The following is a 23630-nucleotide window of genomic DNA, read 5'->3' as shown; positions in this document are numbered from 1 at the left end:
ACTCGAATCCTTATAAAACAGCACTCTGCAACCTGTGGTGCCTCTACTGAGACTTTGTGAAGCTAACCCTCTCCCTGAATCTCGAAAAACATGTAGGGTATTGTCTTTGAGCAAGCCCTAACTGCAATGAGAACCTCCAAGCGTGTGAAGGATCCCATCTATCTGGGAACTACTGCCTCAAGAAGGGTATGCCACTCAGCTGGTATAGCCTCTGTAATGTCTTGACACTCGTACTATAGGATGGCTCTCCCAATCCCAAAGCCTCCAGTGTCCTAACTCAAGATCTAATGGGTCATGATTAATAACGCATGTCCTCTCGCACATGCCCACAACGCGAATCCTTTGAAACAGCACTCTGCAACCTGTGGTGCCTCTACTGAGACTCTGTGAAGCTGACCCTCTTAGGGTATGCCACTCAGCTGGTATAGCCTCTGTAATGTCTTGACACATGCTTTGCACCCCCCTCATGCCTTGTAGCTGGATGCTCTGAACTTCCTCGGGAAGGTTTAAAACTTGAAGCCACTCACCGAAAGTGCAGGCTGGACCCTCGCCCATGGGACCCCAAGAAACACGAGGCCTGTTGCCAACCAAATGGCCTCTTTGTGTGCTAACCATGGGGTTCCAAACAAGAGGCTGCCTCAAGTGCTCCTCCATGCAAGTGGGCTGGTGCTCCTCCAGGCCACTCCGTAGCTACTCCCAAAACCTAAGCAGGCTCGCAACAAAGTGGTCCTCCCAGCTCCTGCTCAGCCCAACTCGGCGCATCCGTGTAAAAATCCACTTGATGGACGGGCTCCAAGGCCCCCCCGTATGAGGGACTCAAGCACGAATCCGGTGTAGCAATAACTCTTTCGAGGGCTCCTCCCCTAGAAGTAGTCCTTTGACCACAAGCTTCCCAAGGAGGGCTTTGCTCTACCGTACTAGGTGGATGATCCCTTGCCCTCCCTAAGAACATGGTAAAGTGATGACCTGCTAGGACACTTTGGCCCTGGCCGATGGGGTGTTGCGCCTTGACCACAAAAAATTCTTGATCAGCCTCTCCAGCTGACTGATACACGAACTCAAAAAGAACTAGCAAGACATGATGTACCACATAGTAGCCAAAAGCACCTGGTTGGCCACTACCACTCTACCATCCAAAGAGAGCCGTGCAGAACTCCAATTAAGCAGCTTCCTCCTAATGGAGAGGAGGAGGGGAGCAGTTTACTGCTCTGGAGACAAATCCAAGCCAACCTGACAGCCAGATATCGTACTGAATCCCTTGGGGGATCCACCCGAAGCCCTCTCCCGGCGACTAGTCAAACATAGGAGCACTGCCGACCAGTGTGACATAAAAACGGGGAAACGGCCAAAATGTTTCGACGAAAAAGGTAAAACCAGTTGATTTTTTTTTTTTGCCCCCCATTTGACAGGTTGACCTCAAACCACCTGTTTAGAGATTTTTTAAGCCATGTACAAAGGCCGCCTCAAAAGAACGATAGATTTTTTGACTTGGTTTTGGCTTGGCTTGGTATTTCAATTTCAGCTCTTACCTTGTTCACTTGTGACTCAAGTCTCACATCTAGATTTGGTATTTCACATGTCTTGACAGGTGAATTTGTATGTATATTCAATGTATAATTATAGGTATATACATTTAAAAGGAAACCTGTGTTGCGCTTTCTTTGAGCTCTGAAACGAAACGTTTCAAAACCTCGAATCCCCGAAACGCACAAAACCTCGAAACGTTTCATGTCACACTCGTTGGGCCAATCCAGAAAGCTGCAGTCTTCCTCCAGTTGATCAGTGCCCCAGATGCACAGCAAAACACCTCGAGAGCCTGCTCACACCTGTGCAGATTGGCCTCATGGCCCTCCAAGTACATGCCTAAGTCGTCAACAAACTCAGCGTCAAGCAAATCGTCTCTCCTAATATGGAGCTCTAAACCATGCAAATCAACCTCTTGTAAAGTCAAAAATCTGCTCATTGCCTTAGCATAAAAGAGAAAAGGAAGGGGACAAGAGGGCAACCCTGTCTAACGGAACGCGTGAGCATGAAGCGTTCCCCTCTTCCCCCTGCCAAGAGCACGTGACTGTGCGCACATCTGTAGAGAGCTGACACTCCTCTGATTCAAGCATCAAAAAAGCCCATCCTGCATAGGGTGCCCTCGAGGAAATCCCAGTCAACTTTGTCGTAAGCCTTCTCAAAATCGAGTATCACAAGATCCTCTCCTCGAAGACGTTGGAGAGGGGGAATGGGGAACACACCCAGCAGACATAAAAATGCCTCTCTATAGACCAGGGTATTCACAACACCCCTATCCTCTCAAAAAACACCTTCGAACAATGCACTCGCACCGGCAAACCACCGTTTGCACACAAACCAACTCGCCAACGCGCTCGCCAACACCAAACACACATACCCACACTTTGGGGATCAATACTCACGCACCCTTCGCACAGCTTCTATCATACATACCATCAAGGCACACAAAACCTCTCTCTCTCTCTCTCTCTCTCTCTCTCTCTCTCTCTCTCTCTCTCTCTCTCTCTCTGTGCATACGTTTGCCCACGAAAGTGGTTTGTCTGTCAACCTTGGTAAAACCAAGGTTATGGTGTTTAATACCACCCCACAGTGGATCAGGAGATCAGCACCTACATTCACATACGGCCAAGAGACTGTGGAGTACACAGACGCTTACACTTACCTTGGAGTGGTTTTTAGCGGACCTACATTCTCGCTTAGAAGAGCAGAAGAGACCAGACTGACTAGAGCCCACGCAGCATTGGGTAGATTGGAGAGGATGTGTTCGCAGGTTCAGTTTCAGGAGCCCCGGACGAAGCTCTGGCTCTTTGACACCTTGGTGGCTTCAGCATTGCTCTGTGGGGCTGAGATATGGGGACCTTCATTGGATCACCACGGGAGGCCGGGTCGCACAGACGAATGGGGGAACATGGAGAAACCTCTCGTCTCTATGATCGCGCGGCTCATTAGAGCCAAGGCATCAGTACCACGGGCCATTATCCAAGCAGAGCTAGCGGCCCCCCCACTAGTGGTGGAGGCGCTCACCAGATCGGTCTCCTTCATAAACCGCACATGGGAACTTCCCAGAGACAGATATGCTCGCATAGCACTTGAGTCCTCTCGACAGTTAGCCATACAAGGAGATACAACATGCTGGTATGGGGAGATGACATCATGGTTTCAGGCGCATGGGTTTAGCATAGACAGGCTGCCACCATTCCAGTACTCATTGGATGCACCATCTCTCATTCTTACACAGTCGGAGATCACCAAGCTCATCCGCCAAGACCTGACCCAGATAGACACCAGGAGGACATGGATACAACCAGCACAAGAATTGGGCACGAAGATGGCTTTCTACAGAGACCACCTTCTCCAGCTTACGGAAGATGGTTTTGTGACGAGACCCAGATACATGGATACCCACTTGTTTCATGGGATACGATGTGCTATTGGCCAGTTACGCACATCGTCTCACCAGCTGCGGATTGAAACTGGGAGATACAGCGGAGTACCAGCAGAGGCCAGGACATGCCCCTTGTGTGACATGGAACCTGAGACAGAGCTGCATTATACATGCCGCTGCCCCGTCTACTACGAGATACGAGGTTGCTTCCATTGCCTGTTCAAAGAGGGTTTTGGACCACTCTCAAGAGTAATGGGATACGAAGATCAAAGATGCTTGGGTTTGTTCTTGCTCGAGCTGCGTAGACAAAGAGAGAGCCTAATGAATGGCGAGGCTAAACAGTCTCAAAGACGGATCACAAACTTCTTCAGAGCAGACACGGGACAGCCGCAAGAGCCACTCACACAGCAGAGCTCCCCCTCGTCTCACACCAAAGGCACACTGATCGACCGAGCGATTGAACTGGGGAAATCCAGGTGCCCACGACTACGAAGGACTACACAGCATCGACGGAGGCTATGTCAAAAGATTCGGAGCACGCTGGCCAAGCATGCACGACGCCCGGTCAGACTACTACCCATGGAGGAAATTGATGAGATTCGCCAGCGACCAATGCTAGATCTTTTGTGATTCAGCTATCCCAACAAGCCGCCCATTTTTGCTTAGTTGTTTGCTTAGCTCACATCGACCAATCTAGGATCCCATAGTCTATATATTTGTTTTGTACTGTTGTTAGGTTATTTTGTTACTCTGACTTTGTATCAGATCCACCACCTTGTAACTTTCTAGTCTCATAGGTCACTATGGCCTTTTGAAGACGTTAATATAACATTTCATTTCATCTCTCTCTCTCTCTCTCTCTCTCTCTCTCTCTCTCTCTCTCTCTCTCTCTCTCTCTCTCTCTCTCTCTCTCTCTATGCTTTATGGGGTCCAGATTTGAGGACCATCTGTGGATCAGGATAATTGGAAGTCAATGGAGAGACCTTTGATATCTATGATTTCCCGAATGATTAGAGCCAAGGCCTCCGTACCACACGCGATTACCCGAGCGGAACTAGCTGCCCCTCCGATAGAAATTGAAGCTCTTACCAGATCAGTGTCCTTTATACATGGTTTGTGGGATACAAATAACTGCCGATATACTAGACTAGCCCTCTAATCCTCTCGACAATTAGCAACGAAAGGGGATACATCATGTTGGTATGCGCAACTGTCCTCGTGGTTTCAGAGACACGGGTTCAGTATGGACCCCCTTCCAATACTCTCTTGAGGCTCCATCACTGGCAATTACACGAACGGAGATTAATAAAATCATCCGTCAGGATCTTATACAGTTGGATACTAAGAGGACATGGGTAGACCCTACACAAGAATTGGGCACGAAGATGGCCGACTACAAAGAAAACTTCCTACAGCTATCAGAAGATGGATTTGTGATTCGCCCGAGCTACATGGATACCCACCCTATCTCATGGTTTGAGATGTGCTATTGGTCAGATTCGTACATCCTCACACCAGCTGGAAATTGAATTTGGCAAATTTAGGGGAATCCCACTTGAGAGCAGAATTTGCAAGTTATGCGGAATGGAGCCGGAGACAGAATTACACTACATATGCCATTGCACCGTATACTATGAGATACGTGGGCGTTTCCATTGCCTATTTAAAGAAGGCTTTGGACCTCTAGATAGAGTCATGCAATACCAAGATCAAAGATGCTTAGGCTTGTACCTACTGGAACTACATCGGCACAGGGATAATCTAATGAGAAGACAAAGAGCACTACAGCCTATAACCGGCCTATACAACGTAGAGGGCAGTACTATTTCAATTACCTGTTAACTTTACACAGAGCACTGAGAAGGGAAGAGAACACAGTTGCGTCCAGCGACTAGAATGTCACTGCGCACAAGAGACCGACACCCTGTAGGCCCCAAAGACTGGCGCCCCTTTCGGTATTTCTTTAATTTAGAGAGCGGGAATTACAAAAAGAGAGTCCTTGGAAGATAACACTTGCATCCAGCTAGTACGCTCCAGATTCTGCAGAATTTCGTCAACATAACGGTACCGAAATTAATCCGAATCAGTTTCCAAGCTCAAGACTAGATCCCACTGGCGTTATCCCTCAGTCGGGAGCACAAAACAGTAAATTCCAGGTCGTTGTAATTTCGGGTTCAGTCCTGTTTTTTACCTGATTTGGGCACACGACGGTCCCTACACTGTTCCCTGCACCTTGGGCTTGGTGCCCCTTGATTCCGGAAGCATCCCGGGCACAAAACAGTCTCAAAACATAGTAAAAACAGCAAGCAAACAGTGCTGAATTTACTGCGCCATCGAGAGGTTATCACCCTCTCGTGGACCTGCTTTGGTGCAGCAGCTAGCTACACCGGTTCCTGTGCAAAGAGGCTCTTGCCTCGGCATGAAAGCATATTTCCCCACAGCTGTACATAGGTCAAATGAGAAGCCCACTAGTGGGGCATAACATACTGTACGTAGGGGAGAAAGAGAGCAGTATGTAGCGTGCGGGGCATCACTCCCGTCACCATACTGTGCATAGAGGGCAAGGTAAGCATTCCATAGCTTCTGTACCTGCTACAATCCACCTGAGGCTGAAAATGGCGCCCCCTTTGTTGATATGCAGCTCGTTTTTGCCTCCCAAAGTGGGAAAATCGCTCATAGGCTGACACGTCGCCCAGTTTCCGAGTTTGGGCTTTCCCTGCTAAAAATATCTCAAGTGGTGCGTCAGTTGACTTGGCAGCAGAGCAATAGAATGTTCCCCTTGTCATTCCAGAGCTAATGACGTGAACACATTTTCCGATCAAAAATAGCAGTTCCCTAAATTTTAGGAGATGCTTCCATGGCGTCCCTATCGGTCTCCTGACCATCATTGAAGACTACCATTTGACCAACATCTACAATGTGGGTTAATTTACTGGCCCCTTTCAACTTATAAAGTTGCAGTGACTTGACGAGTGGCCCAAATTCCAATTTGGGGCACACGAGCTTCCATACTCATCAGAATTCAGTGCTAAACCGGCCCGGGCAGTCCCTGTCTGACCGACCTAGATCCCCGATGTGAGAAACCCATTTGGCTGCAGCCGTTTCACACTGGCCATGCAATGTCCACTTGCACCTTTTCAAGGGTTCCGAGACAAACAAGTAAAAATAAAATAAATATATCTAATACTTATTTACGAAAGGCAACAGGAAAAATACACCTCCTGGTCACACACCCCACCCTTGACATACTGCAAGCGACCTCGCTTGCATGCCAATAATACATGCGGATATCTCCTGATATCACATATATTCTATGATGGGAAACCAAGATATACATGCTTCCGGAAATGTAGCGTTGGACGATTAAACAATCCCACCAACCTAGCTACGACACATATATCAAACATAGAAGTCTTCTAGTGTACTCTCAAGCACAAACTTCTCTAGCTAAATTCTGTATGGAAAGAGTAGATACAATTGCTTAACTACTCTCTTGAGCATCATGAACCATGCTCTTGCCTTGCTCCAAAAAGGCTGCATCAAGTCACTGTGGGTTCCATATGAAAGGCTTCAAGATACAATTGCAATAGCTGAGGTGAATCAAGCAATTCAGAGTCTTCCATCCATTTGGCATCTAACGATGGATAGTCGCCCAGTTTCCGAGTTTGGGCTTTTCCTGCTAAAAATATCTCAACTGGTGCGTCAGTTGACTTGGCAACAGAGCAATAGAATGTTCCCTTTGTCATTCCAGAGCTAATGACGCGAACACATTTTCCGGTCAAAAATAGCAGTTTCCTAAATTTTAGGAGATGCTTCCATGGCGTCCCTATCGGTCTCCTGACCATCATTGAAGACTACCATTTGACCAACATCTACAATGTGGGTTAATTTACTGGCCCCTTTCAACTTATAAAGTTGCAGTGACTTGACGAGTGGCCCAAATTCCAGTTTGGCGCACATGAGCTTCCATACTCATCAGAATTCAGTGCTAACTGGCCCGGGCAGTCCGTGTCTGACCGACCTAGATCCCCGATGTGAGAAACCCATTTGGCTGCAGCCGTTTCACACTAGCCATGCAATGTCCACTTGCACCTTTTCAAGGGTTTTGCGACAAACAAGTAAAAATAAAATAAATATATCTAATACTTATTTACGAAAGGCAACAGGAAAAGTACACCTCCTGGTGACACACCCCACCCTTGAAATACTGCAAGCGACCTCGCTTGCATGCCAATAATACATGCAGATATCTCCTGATATCACATATATTCTATGATGGGAATCCAAGATATACATGCTTCCGGAAATGTAGCGTTGGACGATTAAACAATCCCACCAACCTGGCTACGACACATATATCAAGCATAGAAGTCTTCTAGTGTACTCTTAAGCACAAACTTCTCTAGCTAAATTCTGTATGGAAAGAGTAGAGACAATTGCTTAACTACTCTCTTGAGCATCATGAACCATGCTCTTGCCTTGCTCCAGAAAGGTTGCATCAAGTCACTGTGGGTTCCATTTGAAAGGCTTCAAGATACAATTGCAATAGCTGAGGTGAATCAAGCAATTCAGAGTCTTCCATCCATTTGGCATCTAATGATGGATAGTTCTTGAACTTCACCAAATAGCGTCTTGCAACTTTTCCTCTAACCTTTCTTTCTTTATGTGCCAATATCTGTTCAGGAACAAGGATTTCATCCAATTCTTTCACTTCGGGTTAATCCTCATCAAGCATATTCTCTGGCACATCACCAACAAAGGGCCTTAGAAGGCTGACATGAAAAGCATTATGTATTTTCCAGCCTTCTGGTAGCTTTAACCTGTAAGCTACATCGCTGATCTTTTCTGAAATCTGAAAAGGACCATAATATCGCATACTGAGCTTAGGAAACAAGCGTTCCTTGCCTTTCCTTTTCCTTAACCTGGCCTTTTCAAAGCGCAAAAGCACCCAATCACCAAGTGAAAATACAAGTTCACGACGGTGACGATCGGCAGCTTTCTTTTGCTTAGCCTGAGTCGTCTCAAGAGCAATCTTTATCTTCCTATATGTTTCATCCATATCTTGCACATACTCGTCTGCCTCAAATATCTTGTCCTTAGTCTGCAAAATGGGCGGGACTTTCTTTCCTCCTTCCACTATCTCAAATGGTGCCTTACCTGTTGACGTATGCACAGTGTTATTGCAAGCATATTCAACCAATGGGAGATGGTGTTCCCAAGTTGCCTTGTGCTCTGAGACATAACATTTGAGCAGGTCCAAGACAGTAGAATTTGCCTCTTCTGACTGTCCATCAGTTTGCGGATGAAACGAGGAAGAGAACTTGAGCGTAGTGCCCATGTTCTCAAACAATGTCTTCCAGAAAAGACTCGTCATACGTGGATCCCTGTCACTGACAATTGACTGAGGCATCCCATGATATTTAAAGATATTGCTCATGAATATCTTGACCATGTGTTCTGGCTTTATCTTCTTCCTAACAGGAATGAAATGGGCCTGCTTACTGAACCTACAAATGATAGTCCAAATCCCATCATTTCCTGTTTGCGTCCTTGGAAGATCAAAGATAAAGTCCATTGCTATACTTTCCCATGGCCTATCAGGGATCGGCAATGGCTGCAACAATCCCGGTTGCTTTTGTCTGTCAAATTTGACTTTTTGGCATACCAAGCATGATCTTACAAATGTGTCAACATCTTGACGCAAAGCTGGCCAATAGAAGAATGCCTCAACCCCTTTCACTGTCGCATCAATTCCACGATGCCCAGCATAAGGTGGAGCATGACTTTCCATCAAAATCTTTGGCCGTGACTGTTTAGTAACGCATAACTTTCCATGCATCATGAGAAAGTCATTCTTAAGCATATAGTGCTCATGATGTTGCCCATCAACAAGCTGGTCATAGATCCTTGCAAAATCTGAATCTTCAGCATATTGTGTCTTCATTTCGTCTAGTTCACAATGGTACGGAATTGACACTACTGAAATTTGGGGCTTTCGTGACAACGCATCAGCCACCACGTTCTTTTTCCCTTGCACATGCACAATCTGAAAATGGAACATTGACAAGATGTTTGCCCATCGCATGTGCTTCTCAGACAACTTCGTCTGTGTAAGAAAATATCGCAAGGTTTGATGATACGTTTGGACAACAAAATCAGCCCCTAGCAAATAGTGTTTCCAACTAGTGAGAGCATGAATCACTGCCAGCAATTCTTTTTCATAGACTTGCAAGTTCCTTTCAGTATTCAAAAGAATTCTGCTCTCATATGCGACTACTCGGCCATTCTACATTAGAACTGCACCAAGACTATGGCCGCACGCATCACATTGAACCACAAAAGGTTTAGAAAGATCTCGCAAAATAATTACCGGATCTGAAGTCAGCTTCTCTTTCAAGTGTTTGAACGCTAAAATTTCCTTGGCTGTCCACTTGAAAGTAACTCCTTTTCCTTGCAGTGCATGGAGTGGAGAAGCAATCTCAGCAAAATTTCGGATGAACCTCCTGTAATATGAACATAAGCCTAGAAAGCTTCGAATGTCATGTACAGACTTCAAGTTTGGCCATGACCTAATTGCTTCCACTTTTATGGGATCCATGCGTACCCCATCCTTTGAAACAATGTGTCCAAGGAAGTGAATCTCTTGCAAAAAGAACTCACTTTTCTTCGCATTAATGAGTAGCCTATTCTTGCGTAGCTCATTGAAAACTGCGGTCAAGTGATCCCTATGCTCCTCTTCAGACTTTTGAGTAGACAATCATGTCATCAAAGAAGGTACCCACGAAGTTTCTATGTGGTAAAATTCCGTCCATCATTCTATTCAATGTGGCAGGAGCATTTGTGAGACCAAATGGCATGACAAGAAACTCATAGAGACCAAATGTTGTCCTGAACGCAGTCTTATGGACATCTTCTGGTCTAATGCGTATCTGATGATACCCACTCTTTAGGTGTATTCTTGTAAACAATGACGCTCCCTCAAGCCGATCAAGAATGTCATCTATCCTCGGTATGGGGAACCTGTTCTTGATAGTATTCTTATTCAAGGCGCGATAGTCAATGCACATGCACCATGAACCATCCTTCTTCTGCACTAAGAGTACAGGCGAACAAAAAGGGGATGAACTGGGCTTAATCAGCCCCTTCTCTAAAAGCTCGTTGACCCGACCCATAATCTCTTTCTGTTGGGCTGCACTAACCCTGTATGGTGGTCTATTCGGTGGACCAGAACCTAGCACAAGATCTATAGTATGATCCTCAGGTCTCTCAGGAGGTAACTCCCCTGGCAAAGAGTCCGAAAAACAATCACTGAAACCACTCTAAAAAGTTCACTTGTCTTTATCTAAGGTAGACAAATTAGATACAACTTGAGGTACTTCTTTTGCAAAGATCAAGTACGCAGAAAGATGATTCTTTATTACAGATGAAATAGCAGAAGCAAAAACAACTGGAACAGACTCGCCTTTAAGCTTTACATCAAGGACATGAGTCTTTCCTCTATGTACAAGGGTAATCTTTTTGTTGTAAGTATCCACCATAGCATGCAACCTGTAACACCATGGGATACCCAATAACACATCACAGCCCTCAAGCGACATAATATGAAATTCTTCCGCATCCACATAGCTCTAAATGTGCAGACGAAGCTTTCCCAGAATGGGAGTAACAGGCTCTGAATGTCCTGGGCATGCCAAACCTGCTTCGCCTGTCATATCCATCTCCTCTGCACGAATGCCCAACTTTGATGCCAATTCTGGTGATATGAAATTTGCACGGGCTCCTGGATCAAAGAAAACCAGCACTGTCTGGTCTCTAACTTTTCCCCAAGCTCTGCACAGCTCCGTGGCATCTGTGTTTGGCTGATCTCCAACCAAATCTGGAACGAGTCCTGCACTCGGCTTTGGCTTCTTCCCTTTATGGTCTGACTTGTCATCCTTATCCTGTGACTTCTTCTGTGGGCACTCATTTGCAAAGTGTCCTTCCTGTTCACAAATGTAGCATTTCTTGGCCTCCCTAAGAGCTTTCCTTTCTTGAAAAGTTTTGCCAAAAAAATGCCTTTTTTGTCCTTGTCCTCGTTCCGAAGAAGATTTAGACTGCTTCTTGGACGTGTCAGCTTCTTGAGTGGAGGGCTTCTTTGCAGGAGACTCGGAAGGCTTTGCCACAACATTGCCCTTGGCTGAAAACTGTTTGCCCTGGGCTTCTTTCTTGTGGCTATTAAATCCATCGCAATCTCCCTTCGACAGATTGTTGGCCACTCTTGCATTCTCTATCAATTGAAACATATTCATGACAGTAGTCTTTGTGCAGTAGTCCCTGATTTTCTTGGGCAATCCGCAACAGTACTTCTCAATTTGTTCTGACAAAGGCACAAACCTGTAAGAGGTGACTAGCAACAGTGCGGCCCAAAACCGTTTATTGTACTCTTCCAGATTCGCACACTGTTTAGCATTCAACTCGTGCCATTCTATCATCACATCCACTTCAAAAGTGTTTGTCAACCATGCAGGCGCAAAAAGTCGTTTGAATTGAACCCACGTTGTTGGGGCTTGACCCTGGTTCAACAATGCGGTCCACCATTGGAGCACATTCCCTTTCAAGAAAGTGGCAGCCTTGCGTATCTTTGAAGATTCCGTGAAGTTGCCTCCAGCATAAGCTGCATCGAACTGCTGTATGAAGGTCAAAGCCTTCAATTGGTCCTCAGTTCCTCTGAAAGTTTCAAACTTCACTCCCTGCCCACCTTCCTTGTAATCCTTAGGCTGACTCAAAGGAGCCACATTATCATAAACAGGTGCCTGTAACAGTGGTGCTCCATGAGTGTTCATTCCAGCACTCGCATCAACTATTTTCCCTGTCATATCTGCATTTTGTACGCATGGCTGCGAAAAACCAGCCATACCAAATTGTGTTCCAGGCACTCGAAACTGGCCATAGGCACCCTGAAAACCTGGTTGGACACCCATGTTCGCGTACATAGGGTTACCCATGCCTGTTTGCATTGTCCCGAACGCATTCCCTGGCATATAACTTGTGGAAGGTCCAGCCATAGCTTGAAACACTGAACCACCTCCAAAATAACCAGGATAAGTATTAGGTAATGGAAGGGTCTGACGCATAGCCTGTTCATTGCTCCCTTGACCATTCACAAACGGTTCCTGTCCAGCTAAAGCAAGTTGCTTTGGATCATTGGACACCGCTAGTTGCTCAACCACATGGGCTTTCCCTCGAGCATCATGAGTCCTCTGCGCATTGGAAATCTCCTTTTCCTGCAACGGCTCAGTCATGCCCTGTGTAGGAGGCTGAAAACCCTGTGTCGGAGCCTCTAAGAATTCCTGCAGCCTTGAATTGTTAGCCAACTGCTGAAATATGTCCATGCAACAACGCAGTTGAGTTCTAAACAACCTGTCCTCTTCTTAAAGAGTTGAAGGAATTTTCTCTGTGCCATGTGAGGAAGATCCCTCTTCAGGTACTTGGTCTCTCTTCTCTGCCATATCGACAAGCTCTGTGTTGCTTTCACCCACAACAATCCACGCTGCACTTTTTGAAGAAAAAGTGACTATCTCGTGGAACCATATAACGGGCCTATACAACGTAGAGGGCGGTACTATTTCAATTACCTGTTAACTTTACACAGAGCACTGAGAAGGGAAGAAAACACAGTTGCGTCCAGCGACTAGAATGTCACTGCGCACACGAGACCGACACCCTGTAGGCCCCAAAGACTGGCGCCCCTTTCGGTATTTCTTTAATTTAGAGAGCGGGAATTACAAAAAGAGAGTCCTTGGAAGATAACACCTGCATCAAGCTAGTACGCTCCAGATTCCGCAGAATTTCGGCAACATAACGGCACCGAAATTAATCCGAATCAGTTTCCAAGCGCAAGACTCTATTCCACTGGCGTTATCCCTCAGTCGGGAGCACAAAACAGTAAATTCCAGGTCGCTGTAATTTCTGGTTCAGTCCTGTTTTTTACCTGATTTGGACACACGACGGTCCCTACACTGTTCCCTGCACCTTGGGCTTGGTGCCCCTTGATTCTGGAAGCATCCCAGGCACAAAACAGTCTCAAAACATAGTAAAAACAGTAAGCAAACAGTGCTGAATTGGGGAGAAAGAGAGCAGTATGTAGCGTGCGGGGCATCACTCCCGTCACCATACTGTGCATAGAGGGCAAGGTAAGCATTCCATAGCTTCTGTACCTGCTACAATCCACCTGAGGCTGAAAATGGCGCCCCCTTTGTTGATATGCAGCTCGTTTTTGCGTCCCAGAGTGGCAGAATCGCTCACAGGCTGACACGTCGCCCAGTTTCCGAGGTTGGGCTTTCCCTCCTAAAAATATCTCAACTGGTGCGTCAGTTGACTTGGCAGCAGAGCAATAAAATGTTCCCCTTGTCATTCCAGAGCTAATGACGCGAACACATTTTCCGATCAAAAATAGCAGTTCCCTAAATTTTAGGAGATGCTTCCATGGCGTCCCTATCGGTCTCCTGACCATCATTGAAGACTACCATTTGACCAACATCTACAATGTGGGTTAATTTACTGGCCCCTTTCAACTTATAAAGTTGCAATGACTTGACGAGTGGCCCAAATTCCAGTTTGGCGCACACGAGCTTCCATACTCATCAGAATTCAGTGCTAAACTGGCAAGGCAGTCCCTGTCTGACCGACCTAGATCCCCGATGTGAGAAACCCATTTGGCTGCAGCCGTTTCACACTGGCCATGCAATGTCCACTTGCACCCTTTCAAGGGTTCTGAGACAAACAAGTAAAAATAAAATAAATATATCTAATACTTATTTACGGAAGGCAACAGGAAAAATACCTCCTGGTGACACAGCCTCAGAGGCAGATCACAGATTTCTTCGGATCGAGAGAAGCAGGAGTGGAAGGAGAAGCAAGAGGCCAGCAGCCAGCACAAAGGAGTACCCACATTCATACCAAAGGCACCCTCATTGACAGGGCGATTGAGCTTAGGAAATCGAGACGACCACGACCGAGATGCAGAAGCACACTTCACCGGAGGAGACTACAACAAAGGATTAGAAGCATTCTAGCCAGACACCCAGAATGCTCCTAAGAAGTTTATTTATACTTTGTATTTAGTTTTTCACATTCACATTTATTTTCACACTTTCACACTTTTCACACTTGGTACTTTGGTACTAAGGTACCCAGACATTGTAACAGATTCACCACTTTTGTATCAGTTTGGTCTCATAGGTCATTCTGGCCTTTTGAAGACGTTAATATAACATTTCATCTCTCTCTCTCTCTCTCTCTCTCTCTCTCTCTCTCTCTCTCTCTCTCTCTCTCTGCACCACACACAACAGTCCGCGGGCACACACACCCGCCGGCACGACACACACAAAGAGACACAGTAGAAGAGAAGGGGGGTGGAGAGATAGACAGACTGTAGGGAAATACACTGCTTCATTTGATCCAAAAAAAACCCTTTACATCAACACGAGCCCCACTCCATGGCCGGCTCTGTAGAATGAGTAGCATGTGCGAGGCTTATAGGTTCCACAGGAAAAATGTGACTATGCACTTAAATGGTGCATGCTTGGCTTAAGCGTTTGTTCTCACCGTGAGTATAAGCTATAAGCTTACCTCAACACAATAATCGTGTTTCTACTCCAAAGTGAGCCCATGCCAGTTTGAATATGCTACTCTTGAAAGGTTTCATTAAATGTTTTAAAGTGGATCATGGGAAGCGTTTGTCCTTCTCTGATTGCTATATTGCATTTTATGGGCTTCGAACAAACTCCTCTTTGACTTTGTAGATCGCGCAATCCTCAACTTTAAGTTTTTAACGCCTTTGTGGCAAGAGTTGAAGCATTGCCTCCTTTGTAAAGCATTAAAACCTGACTGATATATCTAACAAATATTACAGAGCATTGATCAACACAGTAATGCACCGGCTTACCATCCAGCGACTGCGCATCAGCAAAAACAAAGTTGACAGCACCAATCTTGTCCATGTGCTCAATTGGTCCAAAAGCTCTTTCATAGCGTTCAAGAAGCTGAAACAATAAAAACTGACTTATCAGAAAACCAAATATAGAATCTATGGTTGCAGCCCAAGCCAAAAAGCAGATTGCTTCCCAACAAAGGAATTGAATTGAAGGGAGCTCTTGCAGTAAAACTCCTAAAACAGTACCTCAGGTCTCTCTGACTGAACACCAGCATAACCCAGATCATGATTGCCAAATAAAAAATGATAGGGTACTCTCACGGACCTAGATCTTAAACCCCTTTTTGACTGATCAAAAATGTGCCAGAATCGATCTAAAGATGCATTGAACCTGCCACAGCAACATGTCTGTAGTTACAGCATGAGACTCCTTTATATTCAAAAATGGTACATGCAGCAGTGCAAAAACAAAAGATCCTAAATACTCTTAAATGAGCTTAAGCCTTATACAAACCAAAAGTCAAGACACAAAATCTGAAAAATCTTGCAAGACATCCTTCAAACAATTTATGCATTGTATTGCAGAAAATTCAGAAACCACATTCTAGCAATAAAACCAAGCAGACTCAGGTTCATGCACTAGATAAGTACTACAGCTTGTTTTTCATTTTCAAAGCATCCTATGTCAAGGGGAAGTCACATACTTGACAAAAACCAAACTATGTTAAGCAGATCCTGTGATAATATCAGCCACATAACGACAAACATGTGATGTGTGCAGTTTATATAAAACATAGACTCTAAGACAAGAAAAGACACATAATTTCTGGCAATCACCCTACTACTTAATCACGAAGTGCAAGCTCAGTCTAACAAAAAACCTATACATACTTTCAAAAAATGTTAACACAATCAAACAAGAAAAGGATACATACTCTGTTGCAGACAAAGAAGGACCACCATCAAAGTAGTCGCCAAGAAAAATAATCTCATCCGGCTGTAAATTCATGACAGTGGTACGAAAGGCTCGTCGCATATAGATGTCAGAGTAAAACTGTGTAGCTTTCAGGGCAAATGAATCAGGCTGCATGCCATGGGTGGTCCTATCTGTAAGCTGTATTAAAAAGAGGAAAAAAGCGTCTTTGAGAAATATGTACTCAACAGAAAATGCACCACATATGCTTAATGAGCAAAAACAATGGTATTGTAAGAAATAAATAACCAAGTTGGCATACTACACAAGGTGCAAACAATTGTTCGACAATGTCGATGCTAAGAATGCAAAAACTAGCTCATAGCTAGGTTGAGTCTTGTTTGTTGCTACCCAAATGAGCATTTCCTTCTAGCGTGGAGATGTGTATTTTCTCAGAAAAAAAGCAGCACAAAATTACAAATGCAGAACACACATGACCGAGATTCTATCCATATTAACAAAGCATAACTAATCTACATAAGCAGCAAAAACCATAATTTTCAAGGTTGTGATTATATCAAGCTGTGCAATACAACAAATACATGATATGTTACCAAGGCTGGGAAAATTAATTGCTAAAGCTAAAATTAAACTACCAAACCTGGGGATCAGCTATCACAACCACCCTCACAGCTTCGCTTGTACCATCAGCTTTGGGGTCCTAGCATCCACACAAAACACAAAGTCAACATTTCGTTTTTGATCTTGGCAAATTTAGAAGGCGGAAATATTGACCCAAAAAAAAGGGAGCAACGAACAATCAGGCTTAAGTTACTATACCTGATTCTGAATCCCACAAAAGAATAACTCGGAGAAAAAGAAAAGCAGCACCTTATTAGACTTGAGAAGATTCAACTACTGACCCAAAACGTACGAAACTCCACAAATATAGGTTTTTGATACATGGAGTATTAAAACCAGGGGTAAGGCAATATTGTCAAGGGTTCGGCGCAGGTGCTGGGATCCTTGTACCTTCTCTTTTACTGATTTCTTTAAGGAGACCGCAAGGGTCACTAATATACTTATTGAGAGCTTTTCTATTATTAAAAATCATGTCCGATTCAATCAATAAAAATTCCACAAAAATTTGCCCGGCCACTTTATTTAGATCCTCATAAAACATTCCAACCAAAACAAACACACGAGGTTCATACACGTGTTCAAACACCACATGCTCCACAATTTCCGTCGGAGGCAAGATTACAAGTGCACATACTACTAGTCCTAGCTTACATGCCAACACCTCCAAAACTCTAACACCCTCTCTACAACTCATAGTGGACATTAATAGTGAGACCAAGTCGATGAAAAAGATACCATGGACACCCCAGCACCGGCCGGGATACTTGATACACCTCGGTTATGCTACCCTCAACTTTGTACCTCATAATAATGCCATCTTGAGCATCGGTTGCCTTTTAGAAACTTTGAATTGTACAATGAAGACCACACTACGTCCAAAAATCCCCATTCGTGAACTGTAAACACATCACGTCCGAATATACTTTTTAGATAATGAACTTTGAAACACATCCTATCCATAATCGGACCAACAACAATGGATTGGTGCACTCATCCATAGTGTTTTACATACGTCTAATTGGTTCCTTGCCAAATGAATGTGCCTTGAACTCCGACCTACGGGTCCAAACACCGATAACTTGAACTCCAAACACAAGGGTTCAAATTAATTATACAGAGCATTGTTTGCCCCTATCTGCCTCTCACAAGCCTCTCTCTGGCTGAAGCTAGTGGCAACAACTATCATTTGACTAGAAATCTGACGTTGAGGCCACTGTGGCCCCGCCACATGTGCCATGCCAATCTCCTCTGTCAAATCTTTGTTACCGTAATCTCTGTCTAGCTTGCCTTTGTCTTTGTCTATCTGTGAGTTCTTGCTTTTGCCTTTGGCTTCAAACTCTCGAGCCAAACAAAGCGTCAAGTCACAATTAGAACAACTATGATCAAACCTCGTGGTGGATATCGAGGCAGCTAACTGAGTATTGGTACTGCCATCCTTGTCAAGAGTGCCTTTGCCAGTGTCCTCTAGCGAACTCGTGCATTTGCTTTTGGCTTCATGATCTCAAGCCGAACAATTAGCCGGTTTCCTTGAGAACTTTGGTTGAGCATAGGCCGCTAACTCGAGGTGGATCTGCTATCCATAGCCAATAGTTGGTTTTGGTTGATATCTTCGTGGGCGCTCAAGCAAGGGGAGACCATGTTGAAGTTGCAAGATTTGAATTCTTGTGCTCCTTCTCGCACTCCAAGGGCCATAGAATTCCTCCAAGCCGCATCAAATAAATTGCTCTCCAATCAGGTCTAAGCTAGGTGGGAACCCCCATTGAGAGGCTCATAAAAATTGCCCCAAGCGTTGGGTTAAAGGCCCAAATAACCCCCTTTTTGTATATTATTATACTTTGTCCAGGTTCAATATGGACACATTTTTTTAAAGTCACTTATAATAAAAGTGGGAAAACCCAAAACTCACTTATTGAGTTTTCCCCAAAAATGTGAGCTCTCTCTCTCTCCCTGCTTCGATCCCTAGCGCTTCCTCTCTACTGCACTCTGCCTCTTGCTTCTTGCCCCAATCCTGCACTACATCGCGACGCGCACCTACCGGTACCTTCTGCTGCGCGCTTTCAACTGGTATTAGAGTCCTAGGGTTTCAAAACAGCCCTGTGCAATCTGCTCGACAGCGAGTTAAAATTGCTCTCCTGTGATCAATTTCGCTTCCATCGCAAAACCCCTTGCTTCCGGAGTTGAAAAGGTCACCAAAAATGTCAAAACAGCCCAAAACAGGCTGTTTTTAGGTCAAAACAGGTGATTTACAGGTTATAACAGGTCAAAACAGCAATATGCAGGTGTACCAAAGTTGTGGTGTTAGGTGCAGCGGAATGAATGTTGTATTTTCTCAAGATTAGTGATCTTTATTGCTCAAGGTTCCTTTTAGTTCTTAGGGAAAGAGAGAGCTTTCCGTCTTATGGAGAGTGCTATGATCATGAACAAAGTGAGTGAATATTGTGCGTGCAAGTGAATGAGACTGAGAGAAGGAGAGAGAAGAGATACGACACCCGAGAGGTTGTAAAACCCTCCTCCGAAGGTCCCACTCTCATCGGCGAGAGTGGTCTCCTTTGATTGCACAAAGGCGTACAATGTGAATGCAATGGGACTATGCCGATAACGACGACGGTGATGACGACGACGACTTGATGGCTGAAATCTATGGTCTTCTAACTGCTGAATTTCGGGGCTGTTTCGGTGGCTGAAAATGACCGTTGTGGCTGTGTTTTTATGGGCTGAAATTGGGGGAATTTCTGCAACCAATTGGGGCGGTTTCTACTACTGTACCATAGGCTGAAAATGCTGAGTATTCTGCTACAGATGGGCTGTAAAACAAAAATGCTGATGCCTTCTTGCTGCTAGCCAAAAACGCTAGGCTGATCTGGGCCGGAAATCCAAAAACGCTGATGGTGCTGAGATTGTAAAACGCTAGCAAACTGGGATTTCTTGCGATGAGGGGGATCTGCAGTCGCTAGGTAATGCTAGTGATGATGGCGATCCTGCAACAATGGATGGAGGCGCCAAAGGTCTGGAAATGCCCAACGAAGATGGGGATCCAAAAACGCTAGGGGTGCTAGGGGGTACTGCTGAGAAGTTGCCTGTTGAGCGGGAAGCTCCTGCTGCCTCTTCTGCCAGAAAGTGCTAACTTGGGTTTGCTTATATATTAACTCACCAAAATTGCACTACCTACTTTTGTTGGAAAGTCACTTAAAAATAATAAGTGAAAATACCAAAAATAGGGAAAATAGGCTAAATGCACTAGAAAATTCCCCTGACTAAATCTGATGGATCCTGAAGGGAATACTGATGATCATGCTGTGTGCAACCAGAGGATATGCATCTACACTAAGTGACTGGGCATGCACGGTCTACAAATAGACTCACAAAAGTGCCATATCACCTCTAATCTAGACTGACTGGACTGACTGAATCCTGATCATGCTGTAGCTTGTCCACGGACACATAGGGTTGGGATGTGTCACGTGACATCCCCTCCTTTTCAAAGTGAGGTAGTGGTACCGAACTGTATGGCGTCGAGGGAGATCGCCAAAAGCATCCAGAATCTTGGAAGGGACTCTTCGCCTGCCCACTCGGATGTGTGGGTCGTGCGGTACTTGAACTTCATAAATGTCTGCAACGCTTGCTTCAATGGGCCGCGCCGAAAGCGACACAAAATCTTTTGAATCTCCTTCCTTGCTTCAACTTCGTCTAGGGTCCTGCTTCTTTCATCTTCAAGAATCTCCATGGCTGAAAATTCCTGAAACCATTTCCAACACAAAACCATGACCATACCTATTCCATGTAAAGTGAAGGGAAAAAATCTAGTCTTTTTCAAAGACTGTGCATGCAATGTAGATGAAGAAATAGACGGAATGCCAAACCGTTCACCACATACACGCAACCAATGAGGTCGAATCTCTCTCTTATGATCTAAAGCAATCCACTGTGGCAATTCACCACAGAAATGCTTGGTGCTCATACTTTCATGTGCTCGTTCTACGACTGTGTCATGCCAAGGAAGAGACAGAATGTGGCTTCCTGACATGCATACTTTTCAGCTTTTCATGAAAAATCCGCATACATTCGTGCTCATTCATGAGTGAAACGTGCTCAACATACAACATGTCATGCCTAGGAAAAGGGATCACATAACGATGCTGACAAAAATACAGGAAACGATCACGAATGAAACATTCGAACAATGCGTGCGTATCAATCATGCGAACACATAATACTTCCTATGAGGGTTCTTTGGACCGAGGCTCGAGAGCCAAGATCGATCCTTCGTGTTTGATCGAATCTGCAACAAGGTTAGCTTCGCTAGAAAAAGCATTCACTAATACTTCATCCTTGTGAACAATCACATCATCTGCATGCAACTCATCATGCTTGTGAGAAATCACATCTTGATCATGCAAATCATCATGCTTGTCAATGTCATCCAAATCATTATGCAAATCATTGGCATCCAAATCATCATGCTTATCATTGTGCTTCAAATCATCATGCAAGTCATTGTCAATCAAATCATCATCATGCTTCACACAATCTTGCAAATCCTGTGGGTCATAATTTGGAGAAGAAGAGACTGAGAGTCTCCTTTTCCCGAATCTCTTGCATCGGTGCCGGCACTGGAGACAAGAGCCGCAAGAACTCTTGCATGTGTCGGTCGCACTGTTCTTGTCTTGCCTTTCTTGCCGCTTCTCTTTCTACTTCTCTTGCCTTTCTTTCTACTTCTCTTTCTGCTTTTTCTTCTGCGTGTCTACGTTTCATTTCTGCCATTCTTTCCTTAAACATCAGCTTTAACTCCTCCATAGGAGTTAGTGCAATCTTTGTCGTAGATGGAGAAGGATCGGAAAAACCTCCTGGTGGGGAAAATTCTTCTTCGCCTCTCTTATGCTCATCACCTCCAAGCGAAGTATCCATTCCGCTTCGAGTGATGACCATTCTGCAATCGTGGGTTCTTGTGGGTTCTTGGGGGTCTTGGGTTCTTAAGTTCACGAGGAACTTGGGTTCTTGAGGGTCTTGGTTTCTAAAGTTCACGAGGAACTTGGGTTCTTGAGGGTCTTGAGGTTCTTGAGGTGTTCTTTCGCTTGCAAATCGCGTTGGAGAAGGATCTTCTCTTCACCCGAGTTCTATCCTTTTCTGCGAGTGCACCCCTTGGCGGCCTTGCGCTCACACCAAGGTTGCTTTTTCCCACCTCACGTCGATTGACCGGCTGCTAAGTGCACGGTCCGCTCTCAATGAGTGAAAAGAGACACAAGGGGAGGCTGGACAAGCCCTTCTTTCTTGGGATTCCTGTCACTCTTCAACAAAACACGATTAGGAATCGCCACGCCCAAGTAAACTTGGGTTCGTACGATCGCAACAAGCAAAAAAAAATTATTGTGGTTCTTGTGGTTCTTGTGGTTCTTTCCTTGAGTAATGCAGAACACTTCCAAAGCTCTGATACCAATGTAAGGTGCAGCAAAATGAATTTGTATTTTCTCAAGATTAGTGATCTTTATTGCTCAAGGTTCCTTTTAGTTCTTAGGGAAAGAGAGAGCTTTCCGTCTTATGGAGAGTGCTATGATCACGAACAAAGTGAGTGGATATTGTGCGTACAAGTGAATGAGACTGAGAGAAGGAGAGAGAAGAGATACAACACCCGAGAGGTTGTAAAACCCTCCTCCGAAGGCCCCACTCTCATGGACGAGAGTGGTCTCCTTTGATTGCACAAAGGCGTACAATGTGAATGCAATGGACTGATGCAATGGGACTATGCCGATGACGACGACGGTGATGACGACGACGACTTGATGGCTGAAATCTGTGGTCTTCTAACTGCTGAATTTCGGGGCTGTTTCGGTGGCTGAAAATGACCGTTTTGGCTGTGTTTTTATGGGCTGAAATTGGGGGAACTTCTGCAACCAATTGGGGCTGTTTCTACTGCTATACCATAGGCTGAAAATGCTGAGTATTCTTCTACAGATGGGCTGTAAAACAAAAACGCTGATGCCTTCTTGCTGCTAGCCAAAAACGCTAGGCTGATCTGGGCCGGAAATCCAAAAACGCTGATGGGGCTGAGATTGTAAAACGCTAGCAAGCTGGGATTTCTTGCGATGAGGGGGATCTGCAGTCGCTAGGTAATGCTGGTGATGTTGGCGATCCTGCAATGGATGGAAGCGCCAAAGGTCTGGAAATGCCCGGCGAAGATGGGGATCCAAAAACGCTAGGGGTGTTGAGGGGGTACTGCTGAGAAGTTGCCTGTTGAGCGGGAAGCTCCTGCTGCCTCTTCTGCCAGAAAGTGCTAACTTGGGTTTGCTTATATATTAACTCACCAAAATTGCCCTACCTACTTTTGTTGGAAAGTCACTTAAAAATAATAAGTGAAATACCAAAAATAGGGAAAATAGGCTAAATGCACTGGAAAATTCCCCTGACTGAATCTCATGGATCCTGAAGGGAATACTGATGATCATGCTGTGTGCAACCAGAGGATATGCATCTACACTAAGTGACTGGGTATGCACGGTCTACGAGTAGACTCACAAAAGTGTCAGATCACTGCTAATCTAGACTGACTGGACTGACTAAACCCTGATCATGCTGTAGCTTGTCCACGGACACATAGGGTTGGGATGTGTCACGTGACATGTGGGTTCACATGTATTGATGTTTGTCGCAACAAATTGTGTGAAAAGCTGAGTACAGGTACTTGAAATTGCACTTTTCAGATTAAATTTCAAATTTGGACAATTTCATGTAAATAAATTGTGGTCTATAGTATGCAAAAG

General features: G+C 44.9%; 1 protein-coding gene across 1 annotated transcript in view; it reads right to left on the bottom strand.

The window, feature by feature from the left end:
• LOC147441698 (Calcineurin-like metallo-phosphoesterase superfamily protein) overlaps positions 1-23630 on the bottom strand; it is a 74407-nt gene that overhangs the window by 5036 nt on the left and 45741 nt on the right. Inside the window, exons 2-5 of the mRNA XM_086483247.1 lie at positions 16895-16954; positions 16256-16434; positions 15567-15711; positions 15333-15429 (exon numbers count right to left, since the gene is read on the bottom strand). Of these exons, the coding sequence (XP_086339373.1) occupies positions 15333-15429; positions 15567-15711; positions 16256-16434; positions 16895-16954 (481 nt within the window). The remainder of the gene's footprint in view (positions 1-15332; positions 15430-15566; positions 15712-16255; positions 16435-16894; positions 16955-23630) is intronic.

The sequence above is a fragment of the Adiantum capillus-veneris genome, chromosome 15 (assembly GCF_014529385.1).
Source record: "Adiantum capillus-veneris isolate H3 chromosome 15, ASM1452938v2, whole genome shotgun sequence".
NCBI lineage: Eukaryota > Viridiplantae > Streptophyta > Polypodiopsida > Polypodiales > Pteridaceae > Adiantum > Adiantum capillus-veneris.
Note: the sequence above shows the minus strand (reverse complement) of the source record. Positions and strands in the feature narration are given on the sequence as shown.